General features: G+C 35.4%; 1 protein-coding gene and 1 long non-coding RNA gene across 6 annotated transcripts in view; both read right to left on the minus strand.

Moving 5' to 3' along the window:
* Nucleotides 1–308: 308 nt before the first annotated feature.
* The window catches only part of LOC119643715, a 52689-nt gene continuing 29144 nt past the window's right edge, over nucleotides 309–23853 (minus strand). For 3 of the 5 annotated variants that reach the window (XM_038043143.1, XM_038043142.1, XM_038043144.1), the window contains 5 exons: nucleotides 12957–13190; nucleotides 6195–6595; nucleotides 3467–3578; nucleotides 2578–3300; nucleotides 309–1804 (listed from right to left, as the gene is read on the minus strand). In XM_038043143.1, coding sequence (XP_037899071.1) covers nucleotides 1080–1804; nucleotides 2578–3300; nucleotides 3467–3578; nucleotides 6195–6595; nucleotides 12957–13190 — 2195 coding nt within the window. In that variant the 3' untranslated portion in view covers nucleotides 309–1079. The remainder of the gene's footprint in view (nucleotides 1805–2577; nucleotides 3301–3466; nucleotides 3579–6194; nucleotides 6596–12956; nucleotides 13191–23853) is intronic. The other 2 variants (XM_038043147.1, XM_038043146.1) reach the window with 2 other exon arrangements.
* LOC119643716 lies at nucleotides 15710–19812 on the minus strand. The gene is made up of 4 exons (XR_005248391.1): nucleotides 19678–19812; nucleotides 19329–19620; nucleotides 16577–16702; nucleotides 15710–16517 (listed from the first exon to the last, which is right to left on the minus strand). It is a non-coding gene; the product is annotated as an uncharacterized LOC119643716 (long non-coding RNA).

A 23853-nucleotide genomic window follows, 5' to 3' on the forward strand; every position in this document is an offset into this window, starting at 1 on the left:
TAAATTACACCAAACACGCCTTCTTCCACTAGAATAGATGCACAACGACAGAAGACAAAAGGAAGAGAGATATGCAGAGCAAACCTAACTCTAGAGAATTAAATGACCCATCGTAAAGGAAACATTTACAATAGAAGCTTTATTTTCTTCTTGGACTACCGCTTAAGATTCTGGAATTAGTTTAAAACTGAATAGAAAATAAAATCCTCTGTATGTATAGGTATATGCACGATTGTGTATACAGAAACAAACACATCAAAAAACAGATGGATAATAAAAGATTTTGGTGCAGCAACCAGGTTCTTTGAGTAACGTAGAATGGAGTTTTCAACTCAAAGGAAGGATTTACTTGATATCTAAGATATTTCACTTACAAGTGAAAATTACATTTTTGAATCATCCGTTACCTTTTTCCTAAATTTGCTTTTAAATTACGACGCGTGCCAAGGTGCAAAGATAAGTGCTTTTAACAATATTCCCTCTTTCTCTTTCTCACTCCTGAGAGTATCCATTTAAGACCAGTTAAGAGTTATTGCATTACGATAATTTACAAACTCTACCTCTTTCTATCTTTTTGTCGCTTTCTATCCCTCTGTATCTGTTACAAATAATATACACAACTAGGATAGATATATGTATAATGATAAAACTGGATAAAGAACAAATTTTTTTAAATTAATGCGTTTCCCTTTTGCCTCTGACTTTCATTCGTATTATTGATTTTTAGAGATTGCCAACAGCGGGAAGAATCACACAGATTTTACAAAAATATTCAAAGAGAATTTTAATATCGAGATATGGAAACTGAAAAATCTCACTCTTTGATTAGGATATTATATTGAGTGCAAGTATTTTTAGAGTGTGTATTTTTTTTTTTTAATAAGCGGTACATTATATATATATATATATATATATATATATATATATACATATGTCCTTTCTTCGAAATCTTTTTCAGTGCAACATCGCAATTCTTCGGTTAAGCAAACATATAAACTGAAGTGAAAACGAATTTACATAAGCATACGTCAACTATTTTTGATGGTCATTACATATCCTGTGGATGACCCACAAATTATTTAAAAATCAGTATAGGGCATACAGGGTAAAGAAAGTTGTGCTTCAGCACTCTCAACGGAAGTCCGATATTGATTAGTTAAGACACTTTTTGAAACGTTATATTTACTCCAACCGCAAGCTGAATTGTTGTAAGTAGGTGCGTATAATATATGGCTGTCGTTGCGACGACTATTTGTTAAGTTATGTTGTCCCAGAGTTGATTTTGGGTAACGAAAATTGCGCTGATGTAGGATGTCACATGCACCCAGTAGAGGTTTGGGCAAATTGATGGCATTAGCAGGTGATATTTTCGATATGTTGGGTTCTATTTGCAAAAAGCGCTTGTCAGAATACACGTCACGAGGTTCGGATGAAGCATGTCCGAATTTAGCTAATTTAGCCTGAGGTAATTGTGATGGATTAAAATTGACCTGTGTAGTATTTTGGCCAGTTTCTTGCGTTGGAATCGTAGAACGGTTCGACAGTTGGCTAACCTCGTTCACTCTGATGGAACTAATGTGACGAGAATTTTTCGACCCGAGGAGATCGGGTTGTGAGTTTTTTAAGGTAGAAGTGGAAACTATAGCTGACGTCTGTCGTTGAATTTGTTTTGGGCGTCCATTGTCCAAATCGTAAGATTGGTATTTTTTGTTTGGAAAGATCATTTGAACTCGACTAGTACAAGACGAAAAACTGGGCGGCGCGGCATAGCTTTGTAATGGTATCTTCTTTGGCACGTACAAATCTGGAATTAAGCACAGAGAAATTCATATACTTAAAGCTTATTGAGTACTCAAGGAAGGTGTGTTTTCTCCATACTTTATCAAACTGTTGATCATATATGAACGCAAAAGTGCGTATTTAATTTGAAAATTGCGTAAATGTCCCAAACGTAGATTACATATATCAAAAATGTGAAATTTTGTTGCTAACTTTAAGACAATTTCGCGTATCACTTACTATAGTTTAATGTGGTACATGTCTATTTTCCAATATTGAGATATTAAAGATATGCTTAATAATTAATGTAATAAGCCTGTTAAACGTGGAAAAATTAATAAAACGGGACGAAATGAGAGGGCACATTTCATCTCCAAGTTTCGTTAATTCATTAATAACAAATTATGTTAACATTCTATTTGGATTCTACATATTTAGAATTGATTCTTCAAGGTGAAAGATACACAAAATAAAATTGCAAAGTACAAGAATAGTTGAGTTTGTCAAATACTGACCACACGAATACTTCGCCTATGTTCTTAAAAGAATGTAATATTAAAAACACCTTTTGAAGAGGTATGGCTCACTTGATACCACTTTCAAAATTAATATGTTCACGATAACATTTTGCAGGGAAAACTGTTTTAGTTAAGGAAATAGTGCTCCGGCAAATCTTCATTTGCAGATATATACAGAATGTGTAAAACTATATTTTCATATAATATATAGTGGCTCGTATATAGCTCAAAAGAGCATCATTTCATAAAAAATAAGTTCCAATTTACGGTTAAATCTTGCCTTGATAATTTTCTCTTTGTGATTGCGAAAATTGTTGAATAGGAATTGGATTCTTTGCTGGTTGGTTTGTAGGACTATTTGCTGGGTTTGAAGATCTTTGCTCGTCCTTGTTTAATGGCTTAGTTCCTGCTAAACAGTTTTTTTCGAAGTTGCTAATCAAATCACGTACCAGAAGTTTCACATAATTTATTTGCTCTTCAGCTTCTTCGAATGTTCTTTCTATTTGTTTTGACTCCTGATCTCGTCTATTGTCACTCATGGCAATATCCGAAAAACTAAATTCTTTTTGCATTCGATCTAACAAATCCTTTTGCTCACATTTTTTTCGAAAATTTTTATGATGTAAATGTGGTTCAGCCATTTGCGTTTGAATTCCTTCGAGTTGCAATTGCTTTTGAACGGTTGTTTCTTCCGCTTGTTTCGGTTTTGAATCACTTTGATCTTTCATTTCCTTATCAATTGTGTCACCTATAAAGAGACTTCTTTTGCACACCAGAGTACCTGGAATTTCTGATTTATTAAACTCATGAGAATGATGGAGCCGACGCAAATTTTCATAATTATTCATATTGCAGATGCTGCTGCCCCTGTCGTTTGTATTCATTTTCACACCACTTATTAAATCGGTTATTTCCTTTTCATCCATGCTATTTAAATCGTCACAAATTTGAATTACATTTGCTGCCAACTTATGGTTATTTGTGCAACGCTGATCAGACCTTACTGTTTTATTATCGCAATAATTTATGAAGCAAAGCATATACGAAACAAACGCGTAAAGCAACATATATGAAATGATAACATGTAATAAAAACAAAACGCAATTTTAGTAAACGTGTTATATTAAGAAAAGCCTAATTGGGCAAACACATTTCATTGTTGTACTTACTTTGTGGCAAGTTTATGCTGGGCGTTTTCCAACCTTGTGGTATGCACGGTTTGTAAGCTAAATCTCTTTGAATGTCACTTGTTGATGAATTGGATGTCACCCCGTGTAAAATCTATATTTTTGTACAAAAAAAAATATTTTAACGAAAAAGTGGTTAACAATGGTAAATAATGTGAGAAATAGAGTATCAACTTTTAGTGTTGAGTGTTTCTTTACCAACCGACTACAAATACGTAAAGTCCTTATATTTTGTCTATTAGCAACCCGTGACCAGCTGCGGACTGTAACGTTTTTGCATCAGCATAAACCTATATAAAAACGTAACAGGGTATCTTTATACCTTACATCTATTGGATTTGCTCTGTATCCTTATTTTTACTATACTGTCAAAAGATATACATACATATACATGAAAATATTTCTATAAAATCACCGAAAAAGTGATTATGTGTTGTTGCTTAAAGTCCTTGTAGTGAAACATCTATTATTTCCTCTATCGATAATAATTTAACCGCGATATAATTATGTCATAACTAAACCTATACTAATCTTTACAACAAAAATATAATTTCATGTTATGCGGTACTAGCCGTTTCTTTTTCCTTGCTATAAGTTGCAATGCAACACCCTCCTCTCAATCTTAAGCAGAAAATTACTTTGGTGTCTTTCGTCTACCACCTTCCAACCGTGTAACTAGAAATAAATGAAAGAAAATATCCTGATCAAATCAGATTATGTCACATACAGCCTGAAAGATGAGATTTAGTTGTGATATAAAAACGTGGAGGCAAAGATGTTGTAGGTACAATCAGTTTACATTGGTTGCATGGAGCTAACATAGTCATTATGAAGATTGATCACTACTTTTTCCGTTTTGAGAGTGGGAAAGCGGATCCGTGCACTTAAAATGTTCGGCCACGACTAAGTGAATTTTAAAATCGATAGCGGGTTGGCATGGAATGTGGAAGTAATCTCCCCTTTGGACAACCCCGCGCAATTTCCTTGCCTAGGCCGAACAAGCACTTCTCTGTCTCCCTCTCGATTTCTATTGAGATAATCCAACCGAAAGTTCTGTACGGAGCTCGAATTGACTTCCGCGCAAATTCAAATTGATGCACTGCTGAATCACTTTTTATGTTTCTTTTTCAAGCGCTGGTGGTGGCGATAAAATTCACGGTCGCTCCTAACCTTTTCAGGCACTTCGCTATTGCTGTGCCTATCTTCTATTAGAAGGTAAAGTAATTTTTCCAAAGACATTGCGTGGTATATAAACAAATAGGAGTAACCTTCCACATTTCTTTTGGCATTTCATAGTCTATACGTGGGCATCTCGCTAATTGTTCAGAGGTCGCGACCCAACCTCACGTTCTCCCAGGATCTATATGTTAGAAAGGAAGCAATAATTCATTAATATTTCCAGCCTCCAATCGGTTTTCAATTATAAGATCATCGCTGATCTTCAAGAACCTTTCATTTTGGTTATCCCGGTTTCAAGAGACAAAGGCTATTTAATCAGATTTCTTATCTCTGAGAAGTATGTTTTTGTATTAAAGTAGGCAACTCTGAATTGGGTAATACTTTCGCAATTGGATTGTCGTTCTAAAACTGCCCCTTGCGGCTACGGTCAACTGTTTGTTTTTTATAATTAATAAACTCTGATTCCCGTGAAATTTACAATATGACACCTCCAAAGGGGAAAATCACATATTGGAGTGTGTGGGTCATCAGGCATTGTTTTCAGCTTCTTACTAAATTTAGCTAGAAACAGCCCCTGTACGGCCCCACATGCTGGCAAGTGTAGCGGCGACAAACAAGTGTTTTATAGTGACAGCCGAATGGCTGCCGGTAGAAAAGAGTCCGAAAATTTCCTTTGACCTTGTCCGCAGAAGTAGTAGCTTCCAAAGCAATACAAAGCCCTTGCTAAGTTCATATATTCGTTTTTCAGATGTCCTTTAATAATTACGGTTTCTATTGTACTGAATGAATACGGTTTTGATATCATCGTACGCCCAGCAGGTAGACCTTGCTGCTTATAATGCGTGTGGCCTTCGTGCAAAAATATTGTCTGTGAAACATATTTCCATAGGCTCTACAGATTATTTCGTACATTCTGCAATTCTTAACAATGGGATCACAATTCTAGCAGTCAAAAGGTCCTGCTTTCTCACAGACGCGTCGCAATCCGAGGTACAACAACTTGACGTGCGCCTAAACAACATGCAAAATCACTGGCTTTGTCGCTGCTCTGAACAATAACATTGGTGAGCTTTCAGAAGTTTCTATGGTTAGACACAAAACGGACAGCAACTTCTCCTCCTCTTTTGGCGGGATAAAACACGTGGTAGGGCTAAAAATAGCACTTCGAAAATTTTAATATTTGAAAACCATTTCCGTATAAATGATACAGGTCCAGGAGAAAAGTTCACCGGTACTATAAAATAGAAACTGGAAGGATTTCATATTCAAGGTTTTAAACAGCCGAGCTTCAAAGATTATAAAATTTTTGTTTTGCTTTCTTTATGCATGCAAATTGAAAAAATTAACAATTTAAGTATATTCTGATCGAATACTAAACACTATATACGATCTTATTTGTTACCCCCCTGTAAACGCCTTAAGTCACTTGCTTCCTAAATTACTATTTGCTGTTGGCATGTAAACGCATAGATATGCTTTAAAACTAATATAATCGGTTTTTCATGCTTTATTTCGAAAGAAGAGGACATACCTGTGGGTAAATTTTAGACAGTGTTATAAAATCTTCTTTTTCTGTTAGACAGAATTCTCGATGAATTGGAGGGGGCAAATTCGAAATGGACCTTGAATTCGAAAATTCCATTTTATTAGTTTGTTTTTTCAAAATAATCGAATCGGACGTTAAAGCAGTTTCATCCAATTTTTCCGCAGCATTCAAACCGCTCTGTTCCAACAACTGGTTCTGCTGTACATTTGATTGCTTTCGATCTTTAGCTTTGTACGCTGGCAACATGTTAGGTGAGCTTGCATGTTGGGATTGCTGTTGCTGTTCGTAGTAATCTAAAAGATCGGAAGGTCTTTGAGCGCCTACATTCGTCTCATCAACTACCCATTTTTCAGCAACTTTACGACGCTTAGCAAAAAGCTCCGCGCCTAATCGAAAAGATGTTTTTGCAATTTATGGAAAAATGGGATAGAAAAACAAATAAAAAATTAATAACGAAAATTTTTCATATATTATTTATTTATGGATATAGGCAACTCTGCACGTTTCTTTTTTCCGTGCAGAGAATTTTTGAAACATTTAAACAAATAAATAAGGGAAGGAAAAATTTTTTTTTTCTTTCATAAACTTTCTCTTCTGAAAACTATTGAACTAGTGGAAAACATGAAGTTGCGGCATTTAAACAAAATCAACAAAAATTTCGACATCTTTGTGCTTGTCCACAGGGTGCGCAGCACCACCTGCCGACAAGACTTACTTCGTCATCTCACCAGTACATAGGACATCAAGTGGCGGCGATTGATGTGAAATTCTTAAACCTGTTTAACTTAGAAGGCCTTTTGTCGTGGTTGTTCCTGTCGGTTTCACCACCTGCTGATTTTCATATCCCTTCTGTTTCCCAGTAAGTCAGTTGAACCTTTTCTTTTGCCTATAATATAGCACGAAACTTAAATCTAATCCGCCCCTCAAGGGGTTGAGGCTCTCAAGCATGTTATCAAACGATAATGACTTCGAAAATTTTGTTCGAACCATACACAGCAAGGGTTCATTTAAAAGAAAAATCGCAAAGTAGAATGAAAAGATCATCACTAATGAGAATTCATCCGTAAAAGACTTAACTGATGATTTCAGTACCACCTCCCTAAAGTCTCCGATCGCTCCCTCTAAATACAAGCCTATTATGACTCCCAATAAAGACAGTTTTGAGAATAGCAATAATAATCGCAGTCCCATAGAAGAAAAGTAACAAGTTGAAATTTATAGTGATGACGTGACCGTTGAGTGCTACGTCTTCATTGAAGCATGTAACAATAACACCAAAGCCTTTTCACCTTAAATCAGACTTGTTTTTTTTCGAACATATCGAATATCTTAAATTGGATGGTTTGATTAATATCAAAACCATCAGCAATGGCAAAGCCAAACTTGGTTTTGCCACTGCGGTTGATGCCAACAACTTTATAATAGATAATGATTTGGGTCCAAAGTCCCGCAAGATCTACATCCCTATTTTCACAGAAAAATTCGCGATGGTAATAAACATTCGACCCTCAATTAAGGAAGAAGACACTCTTAACTCAGCTACCTCTGATATTGAAATGATTTCCATAACAAGAATCCACAAAAGGGACTCTGCAAACAAAGAAATTTTCATCCCAGCAAACAGCCTAAAGATTAGTTTTAAGGGAAAACTAATTCCCAAAAGTATAAATTTCAACTTTGCAATATTCCAGTAGTTACTTCATTCCTTCCGTTAAACTATGTTATAATTGCGGTCGATTTGGCCACATCGCCAAATTGTGTAAAAGCATGGAAAGCAGATGCCTGAATTGTGGCAAGACACCGGCCTGTCCTACGAATTCATGCTTTTCACTCAAATGTTTATGTTGTGGGTCTTTGGACCATAATGTAACCTTTCGAGAGTTTCCAAAAAGAAAAAAAAGAGGAAAATTTAAAAAAATTGCTCAAAACATATCTTTTAGAGAATACAAAGAAAAATTCTCTGACAACCCTTACAATTTACTTGCTAACTACGATGTAAACTTCCCAGTAATGATGGATAGCACTGCATCCAACAGCATCAGAGACCCTACTACTGAAACAAATAATATTTTAGTTAAAAAAAATTTCAATACGGTTGTAAAAAATAAAAGAGGTATTGCCAAACACTAGCAAAGAATGTCTCTCAAGACGCCCTCGACTTACAGAAGAAAGTCACAGGAGCCGAAAAAACCTCCCCTACCTCCTGAAAAGCATATTCACATCAATTACCATAAATTCACTGGAATGGAGATAATACTGGAAAAAGTTTTCAAAATTCTCTCCATCTCTTCTAAGGAAGAAATGCTTAAAACCATCCAAGCAAAAATAGTTTCCCTTAAATCAAAATTTGACCTTTTAAAACAAGGTACATTTGAGGCGGCCCTATCATGGTCTAGCATTTCTCATGACCACTTTCTTACAATATAACATACAATGTTTCAGGCGCAATGACTTTTCGCTGGATTACTTCATCAATTCCAGTCGAACTGATTTCGTCATTTTGAGTGAAATCTTCCTATCCGACGAAACCATTTCCGATCTTAAAATCCCAAATTACAACTCCGCTTACAAATACAGAAGTGATGGTTATGGGGGTGTAGCTATCTTTGTTAGGAAAGGCATCTCCTTCAAACAAATTCGCTTCAAATCAGCTGCTGAAATTGTAATTGTCAAAACTTCTTCCCTAAAACCGAACATAGTCATTGCCGCTTGCGATTTCAAACGTAATACTCCCATCCAATCTTTCCGGGATGATATCCATCGCCTCCGTGATACGCTTGATAGCTAATTATTGCAGGAGATTTTAACGCAAGACACCCTTAATTTCTACTGTCTTAACGATAATACCCCAACCTACGTGCACTCTACGACACCCAATGGTTGTGGCAGTGTTTTAGATCTTATCTTCACTAACTCAACTAATTTTACGTTTAAACGGGAAGTCAAGAAAGAAATTTATCTTGGAAACAGTCACCTATCCTATTTTCTTTAGCGCATTTCTGTTTCTTCAATTAAGATAAATGGTTTTGACTCGCGGAAAAAACTCTTAAAGAATCTTATGCACACAAGTCTTGAGCCTTATGTTGAGCCCATCCAGAGCTCATTTCAACGCGAAATTAATAACGTCAAATCAAACATCAAATCTCCGATTCTTACTCTCCAAACCTTGATGGAATGATTCGCTCACTACGCTCTTCCGCAAACTACAAGCAGCAAACCCAAATTTTTCTAAATACCCTAACATCTCTAACTTTGATGATTTCAAGTTATTACAAAAAGAATGAAAAAAAATAGTCAGAAAAGCCAAGAGAAGTCACCGTGCCCAAGTAGTCGAAGAGCTTTGCACAAATGGCAACACAAAACGTTTCTAGAAATTTCTGAATGGACATCGCACTACCGAAAGAAAATACAAACACCCCATTAGGGATGATCATAATGAGAAGCCATACCTAGAATGGTTGAAAGCCCTGGTTCCCACAACAAATGCTCTCCTAGTTCTCTCATTTGACTCTCAGGTAGATAATATCTCTTCATTTTCACTGGATGAACTTAGCACGTCCTTAAATTGAAAAAGAAATCATCAGCAGCGGGTCATGACGGCATTATATGCGAAATGGTAAAGGTCCTTCCCGTTTCAAGCCTTCTAGTTCTGCTATCTGCAATAAATGCTCGCTGGATGACCATCTCTTTTCCTACAGTTTGGCGCACAAATAAAATTGCACCTATTCGAAAAACTGGATCTTGAAAGCTTCATAAATTTCAGACCTATATCCCTCCTGCCCGTTATTTTAAAAATTATAAACCAAATGATCAAAGAAAGACTCACTAATTTTCTGCACAATTTACACCTGCTTCCCTCTAGGTCCTTTGCCTATCAGAAACACATTTCCACCGGTATGTGTCTTAACGAAGTTCTTTTCACTATTGCAAGTGAGAAAGGAAATGGAAACCAGGTAGTCATGCTTTGTTTAAACATCAATAAAGCTTATGAATGTGTCGATCTAGGGAACCTAGATCAAATTCTAACTAAGTTTAAAATCCCTTCACAATGTAGACAGTGGATTCTTAACTTCCTTTCCTCGCGAACTCTCGTGTTGGGATTAAATTCAGTTGAAGTCGGTGGAGGTCTACCTCAAGGCAGCTGCCTGAGTCCATTACTTTTCAATTTGTATACAGCCGGTTTACATCGATTACAGGACAACACAACCCATTTATTTCAATAAGCTGACGATTTCCTAGTTATTTTTGCCGGAAAATCGCTGACAAAAGCAGTCTATAACCTTAACATTAAATCCAATCTTTTTCACCGATATTGTGCGGATTGAAATTTACTTTTCAACCCGGAAAAATCAAAAGTCATGCGCTTTGCTAAGGGTCCTAAAGAAATCTTCTACATCACAGTTAACGGCACAAAAATCAAACAATCCTCCTCTATCAAATTTTTAGGCAGAATAATCAGCTCAAGTTTGACCATTCATGATCATTACTGAGACAGCGTCGAAAGTTGCTCCACAAGTTCAAATGTTATTAAACTTTTAACCAATATACACAATGGACGACCACCTAAGAAAGCTTTAAATATTTATAAATGTATTTTTCGATCCAATTCGAATATTCATACTCCACATCGTGCAACGCTCCTGCGTATACAATTAAAAAAATTCAAACCTTTCAACACTCAATTCTAAGACGCTGTACTGGTTTGTCCCCCTCGACACCAATATCAATCTTACGTAACATTTCATATGAACTCCCTGTTGCAAAGAGAATGTTTCTTTTAACTGCAAAAGAACTTCTCAAGTAAAAATCTTTAAATCTGCTTTTTTTGAAAAAGTTGTCTCCAAACAGAATGTTAGTAGTTACTCGATCTGTTACAAAAAATTCAGTACCATCTTCAATAAAGTTATCTCAATACCCTCTTAGTATTATCCATGATAAGTGCGTATTGGATTTAAACATACTTAATCCGATCACCAATTTCAAAAAAAATCGGTCAAAGTTTTGTCTTCGAACTGCATGTCTGCAAAAACTTAATTACTTTATCAAAAGGAACTTCAAAATATACGCAACTGTCTATTTGGACATTTCCAGTTTCTCAATTATAGAAAATTCAAATTTACTCTTAGGAAAACTCAAAGTTCTCCAAGAACTTTCATCCACTTTCATTGAACTTTTGGCCATCAGACAGGCAATCCTCTTTGCAATTGAGAATAAACTGAAAAAATTTGTAGTTTTCTCTGACAGCAAATCGGCTCTGACTTTAATCAAGAGCAAAGACCCATACCATATGTACGTCTTCGATATTTATAACCTTTTAAAAGATCCAAGCATTGAAAAATGCCACATCATCTGGATCCCAGGTCACAGCGGTTTTAGGATCAATGAAAAAGCTGACTTCCATGCACGTGAAGCTCGGTTTTGTCCATAAACTACCCTCCCAGCGAAGCTCTCCTGTTAATCAAAAAACTTGTCGTAAAAGCACGAGTATATCTTTTAGCTAGAGAAAAAAGTGACCGGCTTTTCTACAAAATTTACCCTTTTTTAACACCCATGCTTCTGCCTAAAGGTAAATTTACAACATGGGAATTTATAGTTCTTCACAGACTTTTGAGTAATAACACCTATGACAAGGTATATTTTAAAATGATCAATGTCTCCTCCATTGATATTTGTGAAGAATTTAATATTACTGAGTCTGCCGAGTATCTTCTTTTTGAGTGCAAGAGGTTTGATATCCTTAGACAGTCTTTCAGTGTATTTAGCTTGTATAATAATTTTGAGCCGATAGCCTGTGTTGCTAGTGCTCAATGTCACTTTTTTTAGTCTAAGAATTCAATTCATTAGTCTAAAATTAAAATAATAATAATAATAATAATTTATCTGGACTTTTTCGTCCTAGAAACTTTAGACATTTGACGCAACTGACTGCCTTTATCAAATCAGCTGATTTTTCTTTCTAATAATGCATTCATAATTTCTTTTACGAACACGGATCGTCTATACTTTTTTGTTTCTTTTGTCGGCATTTCTAGCCGGAATTTTGACTGTACAGTACCTAGTACGGTGATTTATGGGTTGACAGCGGAACAAAGCTTGCATTGTTAACATTGTGTTACATCAGTCTCTACCAAAGCTCAAAATTATCATAATTGGCTGTCAACTACGTTACTGGATCATGGATCTAATTTTCACGTAACTGGTCCAATCCATTTCCCAACAAAGCAAAAAAAAAAAAAAAGATATATATGTATATGTTATTTATACACTAAAAGGACTGTGTTGTAGGGGGTTTTTATTCCAGTTGTCACCCTATTTATGCCAAACCATATTAGGTGGATTCATCAGGAATGCGCTATTGATTTGTAAGCTTTTAAGCACTGAGGTATAATTAAGAGAAAGAAGGACAAGTACCAATGTGATTATAATTATATATGAATCCAAGAAAACATTATCTAAACGAGCGTCGCACATATTGGAAAACTATCCCATACATATTCATACATACATGTCCACAATAGATACAGCATTAATTTACACATTTCCATGCTCATGTAAAAAATTTTTCATTTTGCGTCATTGTCGTAACGTCTTTGTTTGGTTAAATATTGCCCCGCTAAAACCAAGGGTTAAAATTGAGATAGATGAAGATGCCCGTCTTGAATTTCATGTTAGTGTTCTAATTGCGATGGGGGCACCACTTCTTGGCAACTCAAGTGATATGTGGCATTTGAAGCCTATTTATGTTACCTTTATCTTTGTAGCCTCGTAGGGCGGTGAGAAGTTCTGCACAATTATTAGGAGACAATAGACCTGCGTCAGTGTTAAAAGCCTCATGTACTGTACACGAATTAAAATCTCTCATCCGACCTCGTGGATTCATTAGTAGACGTAGAGGTAGTTTAGTGTTTCTAAGGTATATGCCTTCATTTTCTTTAGTTTCCCTCTTGTAATTTTCTGCTTCGAGCTGGGTAGGATTTCCATCTGAAAACGAAAATCGGTTAATAGGAATGAAGAAATTAATTTTGTCGATCGAATGATTTGTCTGATTTGACTTATTGCGTTCAACCTTAATACTTCATTCGGGTAAATGTTTATCGGAACAAATGAATTAACTATGCTTAGGCTTCTTTGAGCGCTTGTGTGAAGATTCGCTGAACAACTACCGGGAGTTTTTCAGCCAAATTCTTCATATCAAAAATTTAAAGCAAACTATTTATTCAATGAATTTTTTCATTACAATAAACACGAGACTCTGAAAAGTATGATTAGCGATGATGAATAAATAGTGCTTAAGCTTTGCGCAATTGCTCAACCCAGTGCTACCAACAAAAAGAGTGTATTTAATAAAGTAATTCAAGATATTTTCTGGGTTATCGTTCTTAGAAGAAAGTTCGATGAACGTTTTGGTAACTTATCAATCGAGAATAGTGGCAGTTCACGGATAAACTTAAAGAAAAATTATTCTGATAATTTTAGTTTCGTCGAATTTAACCATTACATTTTGAAAACCAACCAAAACTTCTCAGAAAAGTCATTATATTTTATATATCCGTCTGAGTACCCGAAGACGAAGAATCTCGACTAGCAAGTCAATGGTCGTGGGTTCGAATCTCAAGTACGGTAGAGTTTTGAATAAAAGCCGATAGCCTTAGCTGCTAGTGCTTTTAAGAGTTTAGTCTTACAGTTTATTTCTCTGGCGAAATTAATAATAATAATAATAATAATTTTATATAATGTCGAGTTGGACGATAAGTCTGCAAACAGGTGAAAAATTCGTGGTGTTTGTGGTGAAGACTTTTTCGGAGGAATATCAAAATGGTTTGCTCTTTTTACTTTTGAAAATTTCAATGCAAAAACGTCGCGCTGCTAGCCGTTCGATCCCAAATATTAGTTTAGGGAAAAAGAAATCCATTATTTTTATATGAACTTCAGGATTTTATTTAACATGCTTCGGATTGTCCGATTTGGGTCAAATATGCACCGTTTTGTTGTACGATTTGTTGCCATTTTAAAGGTAACTTCAAAATGCCTCTCTCATAGAAGTCCTGGTCTCTATTTGCAAAAAACTCTAGTAGTCGATTTTCACAATCCTCCCTAGATTCCAAATTTTTATCATTAAAGAAATTTTGCAATGCAAGAAAAAGATGATAATCGCTTGGTGCCAAGTCCGGACTGTATGGCGGATGCATTAAAACTTCCCAACCAAGCTCCCGAAGTTTCTGGCGAGTCACTGTAGATGTGTGTGGCCTAGCGTTGTCCTGGTGGAACACGACACCTCTCCTGTTGGTCAATTCTGGCCGTTTCTGGTCAATCGCTATCTTCAAACGGTCCACTTGTTGACAGTAGAGATCAGAATTTAGCGTTTGGCCATATGAAAGCAACTCATAATAAATAATCCCCTTCCAGTCCCACCAAATGCATAGCAAATCCTTCCTGGCCGTTTGAGGTGCTTCACCGCTCTTTGACCACGATCGTTTTCGCACAGGGTTACCGTATGTGATCCATTTCTCATCCCCAGTCACCATCCGTTTAAGAAATGGGTCTATCTCATTCCGTTTGGCCAAGGCTTCGCAGATAGAAATTCGATCCATCATGTTTTTTTCTGTTAATTGGTGTGGCACCCAAACATCGACCTCCTTTTTGAATCCAGCTTTGTGTAAATGGTTTAAAACTGTTTTATGGTCGATTTTTAGCTCCTGGGCGATGTGACGACTGCTAACATGCCGGTCAACTTCGATCTTTTCTCCGATTTTATCGACATTTTCGACGACCGGCCTACCTGCGCGAGGTGCATCTTTAACATCAAAAATTCCTGAACGGAATCTACGAAACCAAAATTGCACATAATTGGCTGTTACAGTATCGGAACCATAAACACCATTCACAATTTTAGCCGCCTGGCTTGCATTTTCGCCTTTGTCAAAGAAAAACTGTAAAATGTACCGAATTTCCTCTTTGTTCACTTTCATTTTTAACACGCTGTAACTCACAACTGAATGCACCAAACAAAAAACAGCAAAAGAATTTTTTTACTGCGAAATGTCACCTTTCCAATGACCATAAATATGAAATTGTTTGATCGATACTTTACGAGAAATCTATCAGTGCAGCCATCTACCGAAAAAATAATGGATTTCTTTTTCCCCAAACTAATATGTCGCCGCAATTGTTCGAAAAATGGAGAAATATTGAAATATTTTCTGTTGTGACATCTCTGCTGAACTAACAAAACCAAAAAACAATTCTGAACCTCTTCTAGAACCAGTAATATAAAACAGAATATAAAAGGAATCTCAATATCTGTGCCGGTCAATATGAATAGAGCTGCGTAAGGGCCAGTTTGAAGCCAAGTAAAGTAATATGCTTTGTATGGTGGGATTGGACAAGAATCATTCATAACGAACTATTGTATTCTTCTTCTATTCTCATCTCCCAAGAGTTAACGTGATTGAGATAAAGCGTTTATTAAGAAAGATGTGAATGCGATCATGATAATGAACGACTACATTTAAATTCAATGATACGGGAAGGATAGAGAAAGCTTGGCTGGGAAGATTTGGATTTCTGTATAAGTATAAAGATGGTGGACAAGCTTAGTGTGAGAAAAAGCTATAATGGCGGGTTATATATGTAATTTCCACCAATCTTATGGGATACACCAAGGATTCAGACATGGAAAACGTAGGGAATTATTATTCATCCATAAAAAGTGAATTAATCACAACATAAACCAAATCTTTGTTATCATAATAGTATGATCTATACGTCTAATGACCCCTGCTCTTAAAACGATAAAAAATCATTGAAAACAGCATGGGCAACACATTTCCCTAATATTCCATAAAGTTTTATTATGTCATTCTTAAGTCTGTGCATGCACACATAATCACTAATTTACAAAATACTTATGCGTAGGTGTTATTCAACAGGCTTTGTAACATTGCAAGTATAACAACGGACACGAGGAAAGAAAGAAAGAAAAAAGCAAATATCATTGTTTTACTTGCTCAGCGGCAGTTATGCGCAGAGGTATAACAAAAATTAATAATACTAATCGTTTTCCGAACTAAGATGGTGATATAACCTCAATTTGTACTTGCATGACAGTCCTTCGTTCTAAAAAAGGACACTTCATTTTCTTGTAATATTAATGGCGGTCTATACGTACTTGACTAACAGCACTGCGGTCTAAGACGGCGTTTTCGCCTTTTACCATTGCCTACTTGGCAGAAGCACTTCCGCGATCGCTCTCCTGCCCGAAATGAAATCTTTGTTCCTTAACATTGCTGAGCACACTAGATCTTTGTTCTATATAAAATATTGGAAAATTAGCGATCATATGCATAGAATAAAACCACAAAAATTACAAATGAGTTTTAATCATCTGGGCTGTCAATGTGCTTACGTTTTTCCCTCCATGCAAGCTTGATGTGAAATTCTTTACCTTAAAATCACGTTAGAAATGAATTATATTTCCGTTAATAAGGGATCAGCTGGAAAACCGTGAAGAGAAAATACCGTTATCTATCTTATTTATCTATTTATAGTATAGGTATCATAAGCATAAACTGAAACAGAATGGGCTGGATGTTATTAATGACGATAATGCCGATGAAGATATTATTATCTTCGTAGGTATATGTAGAACAAAAGGAGTAATTTAAATTTCTTTACCTTTTATCCTCATTGCAATTAACGAATCATATTTTTATACACACTGATTTAAAGCACTTGGGTTTATTTTGTTAAAAAAATATATTATTAAAGAACTCAAAGTGGATCAGCTCAAATAGGAGCTGGGAAAAAGAAACCTTTGTACAGTCGGTAGCAAAGCTGAATTAAAACAAAGACTGGTTGAACATCTATAAAAATACGGACAGGACCCGTCCACTTTTGAATTTGAATATAATATCGAGGGAAGGGAGCAAGCCGACAACTTGGGAGGAACAGAACAAACAGCTGCAGGGGAAAAATACAGCGAAGAAAAAAGCGAAGACGGTAGCATATCAAACGCCGTTTTTATGCAGTTTATGCAGCAAATGCAACAACAAATGCAACAAGAAACACAACAGATAGAATGAAAAATTGATGAGAGAATTTAGGAAAATCAACGCATCCTGCGAACACTTATAGGTGAAACGTACCAGCCGGTAAAGTTAATGTGCTGGAAGAAAAAGTTAATAATGCGATAGGCCACTTGTATGCCAGAATAAATGTACAGGAAAAAGATGGAGACGCCGTGAAAAGTGAAATAAAAGCCTTAAAAAGAGAAATGGCTCAGCTACAAACTACCTTAAAAAAGCTGTACCGACGTCACCGAAAAGCATGTTTACGGATGTTTACGGAAACGCTTGGCTTTGTGCTTACACAAGAAGCAGCTAGTATGCTGTGGAAGTCAAACATGAGGATGAGACGCACGGAAGTTACCAGCGAGAACGATATCTCGGATGTGGTTTGCGCCACGCTTCTACAAGTCCTGCGCGAAAATAAGCGAATGCCGGTTTCAAAAATACGCAAATGACTGCCAAAAACCTGCTCATTTTGCACGAGAATGCCGATCTAAACACAAAAGAACACACTTCCTACACGGAATATTAGTGAAGAATGTCCGAAGAGGCAGAATAAGAACAAGAGACTAAAAGCAACCGTGTGTAGATGCTACAATTGCGACAAAGTTGGGCACATTCCTCGTGACTGTAAATTTCGAAGGAAGGACACGCCTTTGAGGTTGCCCATCAACAGTGAAGCAGGCGTACAGCATAAATGCCACTTAAAGGATTTAAATCGAGGAAATTGCCGGATGACTGAGGCATGGAGAGAAGACCGTAAGTGGCAGAATGAAAGTTAGATACGATCTGCGTGCTAACGCCCATGGATTTAAGGAAGGGAATTTAGTGTTATTGTACAATTCATTACGCGAAAAAGGTATGTGCGATGGAACTGGCATCGATTAGCGGGAAAACCAGACAGGGATTGAATATAAAAACTATGAATTTGGGCATAGTAACATGCTTGTAAAAATGTATGTAAATAGAATATTTGTGGAAGGGGGAGTTAGTCGGGCAAGAACATTTGAGTTGAAAGTACGACCAAAATAAATTGTGAATAATTCTACATTTAAGAAATATAATTCACGGTCTGTTTTTGTTCGACATGATGTAAAAAGAACACCCAATATCAAAAGGTAATAGGCAAGATAGAGATTGTAATAAAAACAAAAATGCAAGAAAGTTTGTCACGTACACAAAAAATGATCACTCAAATTAGACGTAAAGCTCATACTATTAAGGACGCAGTAAGTAAGGAGCAAGCTAAGAGATAAACTGTAAACAAGCACAAAAGACAAGAAAGAGGGAGACTTATTAGGGAGACCTAGTGCAGAAACCAAATTAAATATCGCGATAATAAGTTCAATATAATTCAATCAATTTAATCAATTTAAACACTTATACTTTGAGAATTAATTACGTTTCTAATTATCGTGGTATGCTCTTGACTCTCTGGTTCACCTTGACACACGGCATGTAAAATCCAGCTGACTCTTGAATTCCTACCTAAGGCTAGGTGAAAACAACTTTTTAAGTAAAATAATGGCAAAACCAACGCAGGCTTATCCCATTGTAGAGTGAAACGTACACTGTTTATATTTTCAAGGTATAAAAAATATTTCGTCTCACAACAGCTGTCCTATCGTATATAACAACCGTGAACTCCATAGAGATATGCTATTTTCAAAGTTGGAGAAAATTATGTGTGAAAAATTCATGCAATATATAAACAAATTATGTTTCCAATCAAGTTTTCTACCTGTACGCTTATCATAATAATAAAGATATGTTCGTGTTAAAACAAGAGCTTTGTTTATTGCTAGCACTAGCGTCAAGGGCCATCAGCTCACCCAAAGTAATATTGATGTGTTTTGTATATACCTGTGTGTGTTGGATTTATACTAACGGAAAAGAATTGCAATGCAATTAAGGGACCTTAGACTGTCGGTGCGTATGCAGAATTTAATGCTACGCTGTGAAACAAAAGTTACTGCATCGTAAATCCCTACCGCTTCAACGATAAACACGGAACAATAATCGTTTAAAAGACCACCTATTATTTCGTTAATACCTTTAACATCTTTACCACAACAATCTTTAATAGGGAACAGCATTATCCATTTTAGATGCGTCGGCGTATGACATATCCATCCAGCTAATTAACGGCGCGTAAATCTTTAAAGGTTTCCGATAGATAAAGGTTAAGTTTCTATCATGGTAAACTTGAATAGCGTTGAAGAAATGAAATGCTACCAAGATTTTCTTTCTTGACAAAATAATCGCAAAAGATTGTAGTGGATTAAATTTTTCGGATGGTTTTCCTTTTTATTTGTGATATCCTTTTCCTTTACTCTTTGTGATATCTGCAAGCAATAAACGATTATTGCTGTAAAAGACTTTGGAGAACGGTTGTAGCTTACCAAATTGAAAATGTTGAGGTAGAACTGGGTGCACCGAGTTTTTTTAAATATTTTAAATAGGCGTAGTCGAAAACGCATGAAGAATTTTATGAATAGCTGGACCGTTTAAAGGCTCAATATAACTTTTGACAGATTTTCCTTAAATTTTCAAACAATAGTCAATTAGAAATAGAATCCATGATCGAATAGCTCTAAATAGTGAGGATGGATGTACGAAGTATCGTAAAAAGCAAAGTATTGCTTAGACGAGACAAATTTAGTGATGAAAAGGCTTAGATTTTTTCATTATTTAATCAGCGAGAAAAGGACATGGACCTTTGGAATTGTTCTCTTCGTCCACTTAATTGATAAAGACATTGTTAAAGAAAAAGCATGGAAGGACATATTTGCGTTTCCGGGATAAGTGAAGTAATCCGCATTTATCCAGAGAAATTGCTGAAATTTGACAGAATATTTGTAAAAATTTTTCATATCATAATCTGCATAAATGCAATGATCAGCTTCGTTGTAGCTAGATATTACTCGGCTAGCTTTATTTGAGACGATTTACTTTAACTTTATTTAGGATAAATTATGTACAGTGGAGATCCCTGTGGAATCCCATTACTTAATGGATAAATACGCGTTTGATTTTGATACAGAATTCTCCTTTAATAAGAAACCCGTATAAAATTTTAAATTTTAGGATTTACTTTCCAAATTGAAAATTTTTCCAATAAGTCATGGGATCGAATACGGCCAAAAGCTCGAAAATAAGCGCTAAAAAGTACATGGTTGCGGCATGATACCGCATTGCTAGCAAAATTATCGGAATGCAACAGGCAGTCAATACGCTGTCAGCACGCTGTCCTTTTTTAAAAGCACTTTGATTATGACGAATGAAAATGTTTTTTGGTAAAAACCAAGACGGTCTATTTGCAATGATTTTTTCAGAGAATCTCTCCTTGAATGAGAGCAAAGAAATTAGAAATTCTTACTGTTACAGCCGTTTTCCAATTTTATGAGCTATGAGCCGTTTTTAAACTATTACTGTAAAAATTTGCAATACGTTGTTCTAAAACTACAGGTGCGTTAGTAACCACAGAGTAGGATATTCATTGAAACCAGGCGACTTTTCCTGAATGGCCCACAGAGAAGATTTGTAGGAAAACAAGTAGGCGTTGGTTTTATTTTTTTTGGGATGTCAAGTTTTCTTTTTTATTGGGAACGTTTTTTTGATTATTCAACTTTTGGATTTTGTTGAGTTCAGTAAAAAATAAATAAAAAAAAAAAAAAAATTAATTTAAAAATTTTAATAATTAAAAAAAAGATATTCCCAAATAAAAAAAAAAAAAAAAATATTCCGTTGAAATATGTCATCCGTGAAGTAAAGACTTTTTTTTAAATAATCTAAAAAAAGAAGAAAATTGACAACCCAACGCGAGTGCACTAAATAATCCAGTTCGCTAATTATATTAATGTTGTGACCGGACTCCTGAGTCATTTGTACCCTTAAAGAAAGGACATTCCCATTACAAAAAAAAAAAAAAAAAAATTATTATTCAGTTGAAATATGTCATCCGTAAAGTAAAGACTTTTTTTTAGTAATCTAAAAAAGAAGAAATTTTCCAATCCAACGCGAGTGCATTAAATAATTCAGTTCGCTAATTATATTAATGACGTGACCGGACTCCTGAGTCATTTGTACCCTTGAAGAAAGGATATTCCCAATATAAAAAAAAGTATTGAGTTGAAGTATGTCATCCGTAAAGTAAAGACTTTTTTTTTAAGTTTAAAAAAAAAAAAATAAATAAACATTTCTTACGACACTTAAAGAAGAGCTAAAAATAACTAGAAGCAGATAATTTTAACCAATTGAAGATCGCTTGTTTGAAAAGAACCAAAAACACACAATGTGTGAAAATATGCACATGCAAGCCGGTCAATACGAAAATCAAATCGGTGGAAAATTTTGAGAGGCTATATCAGATGAGTATCGCATAGTCGCCACTGGCACGTATTACGGTGACAGTGATTTGCAACTGGTGTAGAAAATCAAAGAGCGGACGTGACAGCGGTTTCAAATTAGGTTAAACAAGTTGTATATTTTTTTTTCTCTAGGACGTCGAATGTACATTCGGCGTGACTAGGTGAGTTGTATTTTATATCATTAATATAGTTTATAATTCATAATTTTTACGACTGTTACACAATTGTCGACAATAGGTTAAGACATTTATAATAATTACACTATAATAAAATGTTTGTAAACTAATTATGTTGTTATGATACTGGCTGGCGAAGTAAGTGTACACATAACACACTCACATTCACTACACATCCACTTACATCTTATAAATTATAAAGATTCTATAGGGCAAAATCACTTTCATGAACCCCCCAATTTCGGCGAGCTAGTCAGATTTCGTTAAGAGCCCTTTGAGTTGCTTAGCATGCTACAGATTCAGATTCACATATGATAATTGGGGACTCAACGATTTTAGCTGGAAGAGGGTTGCGTAACAGTGGGCTGTTGTTAGAAATAAAATTTTTAGACTACATAAATGTAGTGAAAAAGTTAGGTTTATCTGTGTTCCTGGACCGTTGTCCAGCGAAAAAATTTGCTATATCAGATCGGCCCGTGATTGTTGGCATGTGTATATTGATTACATTAATGACCACGTCTGGATTTGGTGCTCAGATTCTCTTAATTTTGAACCATAATTTTTGCGGGGATGAAAGTGGGTTGATAAACATAATGAACTTTTCAAAACATTTTCTCTTAGAGACCTTGCGTTGTAAGTTCACAATAGAGTTTGCTCTTTTATAGGCTAGCATATTAGCAATTGACCTGTCTTTTCCACGGTGTCGCTTAGTTTTTGGAGGAAGAGAAAGTTCAATGTGCTGCAATTATGGTGGTTTTTCTCACTTTATTGGGGGATTGCGTAATATAATGTAGCCAATATAATATCATACATCCTAGCCATTTCATGGTTTCTATTCTGAGGAGCTGCGTATATGTTGTTATCATGAAGACAGTTATGACCAAATTTATGCCAAACAGCTTCGTTCTTCAAAACTGGTGAATGGATTATAAAGGAATAATGTAAGGTATTGGAGCTATTTTCGAGCCTACTGAACTTAATGATTATGGGGAAATGATCACTTTGGGAAAGCAGTTCTTTAACAATCTCGTTTTCGGAATTATTCCTGAAAGAAAGAGTGTATACCTTCGGACGGATTTAGTTAATTGTGCTATTTCGTGGCGATTTTACATATCGCGTGTAGCTCTTAAGCGTTTAAAAATTATTTGTCAAAACCGATATTCTTAACCAAAGATATCAAACTTTCATATCGGAACCCAGACATACTTGTAGTTTCTTCGCTTATAACCTTCAGAGACCTGTGAACTACAAAACAGGAAAATTGCGTAATCGGTTTTTCTTTATCAATAGAAGAGTTTACTATGTATTTCGGATTTTGTGCAGGAGGCGAAGTGAACTCATGAGGCGATGAATGATTCTTTTGTGTGAGGTTTTTTAATAAATAGGGTGATAATGGAAAAGGCAGAGAGGGAACGTTACAAAAATATAATATATTTACGTCCACGACTAGTTGTCAGCAGCCAAACAAACCTATTAACCCGATCAATAAAAGTAAGTTGGCGGTTTATCAACTTAGAAAGATTACGAACATAAATTATCTGCGGTAATTAGAGAGCTAAGTTTCTAAAGAAAATGGAAAATTTTAGCAGATGATCTTCTAGCGGATTAACTTCTAAAACAAGGAAAATCGGAAAAAGTTGACCGCATATCAACTCAAATCGATTTCAGATATGAAAAGAAAAAGTCAAGCTTACGGGTTATCGTTGACTTTTAAATTGACAGTTTATCGATGCGAGAACTTTTAGTTAATAAGTGAAAACCGAAATTTATTTAAATAAAAAAAGAAGAAGAATCTGAATAAAAAAATTATCAAATAATTGAAGAATCTAAAAGTGAAGAAAGATAATCCATACAATTAAACATCTCGGACTAAAAGGGAGTGAAGACTCTGACAAATATATCAAACCGAGAAAATACAACCTTAAATAATTAACGATATTATAATAAGTGAACACTAAAGGCAATAGTTAAAATTGTTTAGAAATGTTAAATATGAAGAAAAGTATGTATAATAATAATAGAAAATAGTAAA

Source organism: Glossina fuscipes, unplaced genomic scaffold (genome assembly GCF_014805625.2).
Source record: "Glossina fuscipes isolate IAEA_lab_2018 unplaced genomic scaffold, Yale_Gfus_2 61541, whole genome shotgun sequence".
In the NCBI taxonomy this organism is placed as follows: domain Eukaryota; kingdom Metazoa; phylum Arthropoda; class Insecta; order Diptera; family Glossinidae; genus Glossina; species Glossina fuscipes.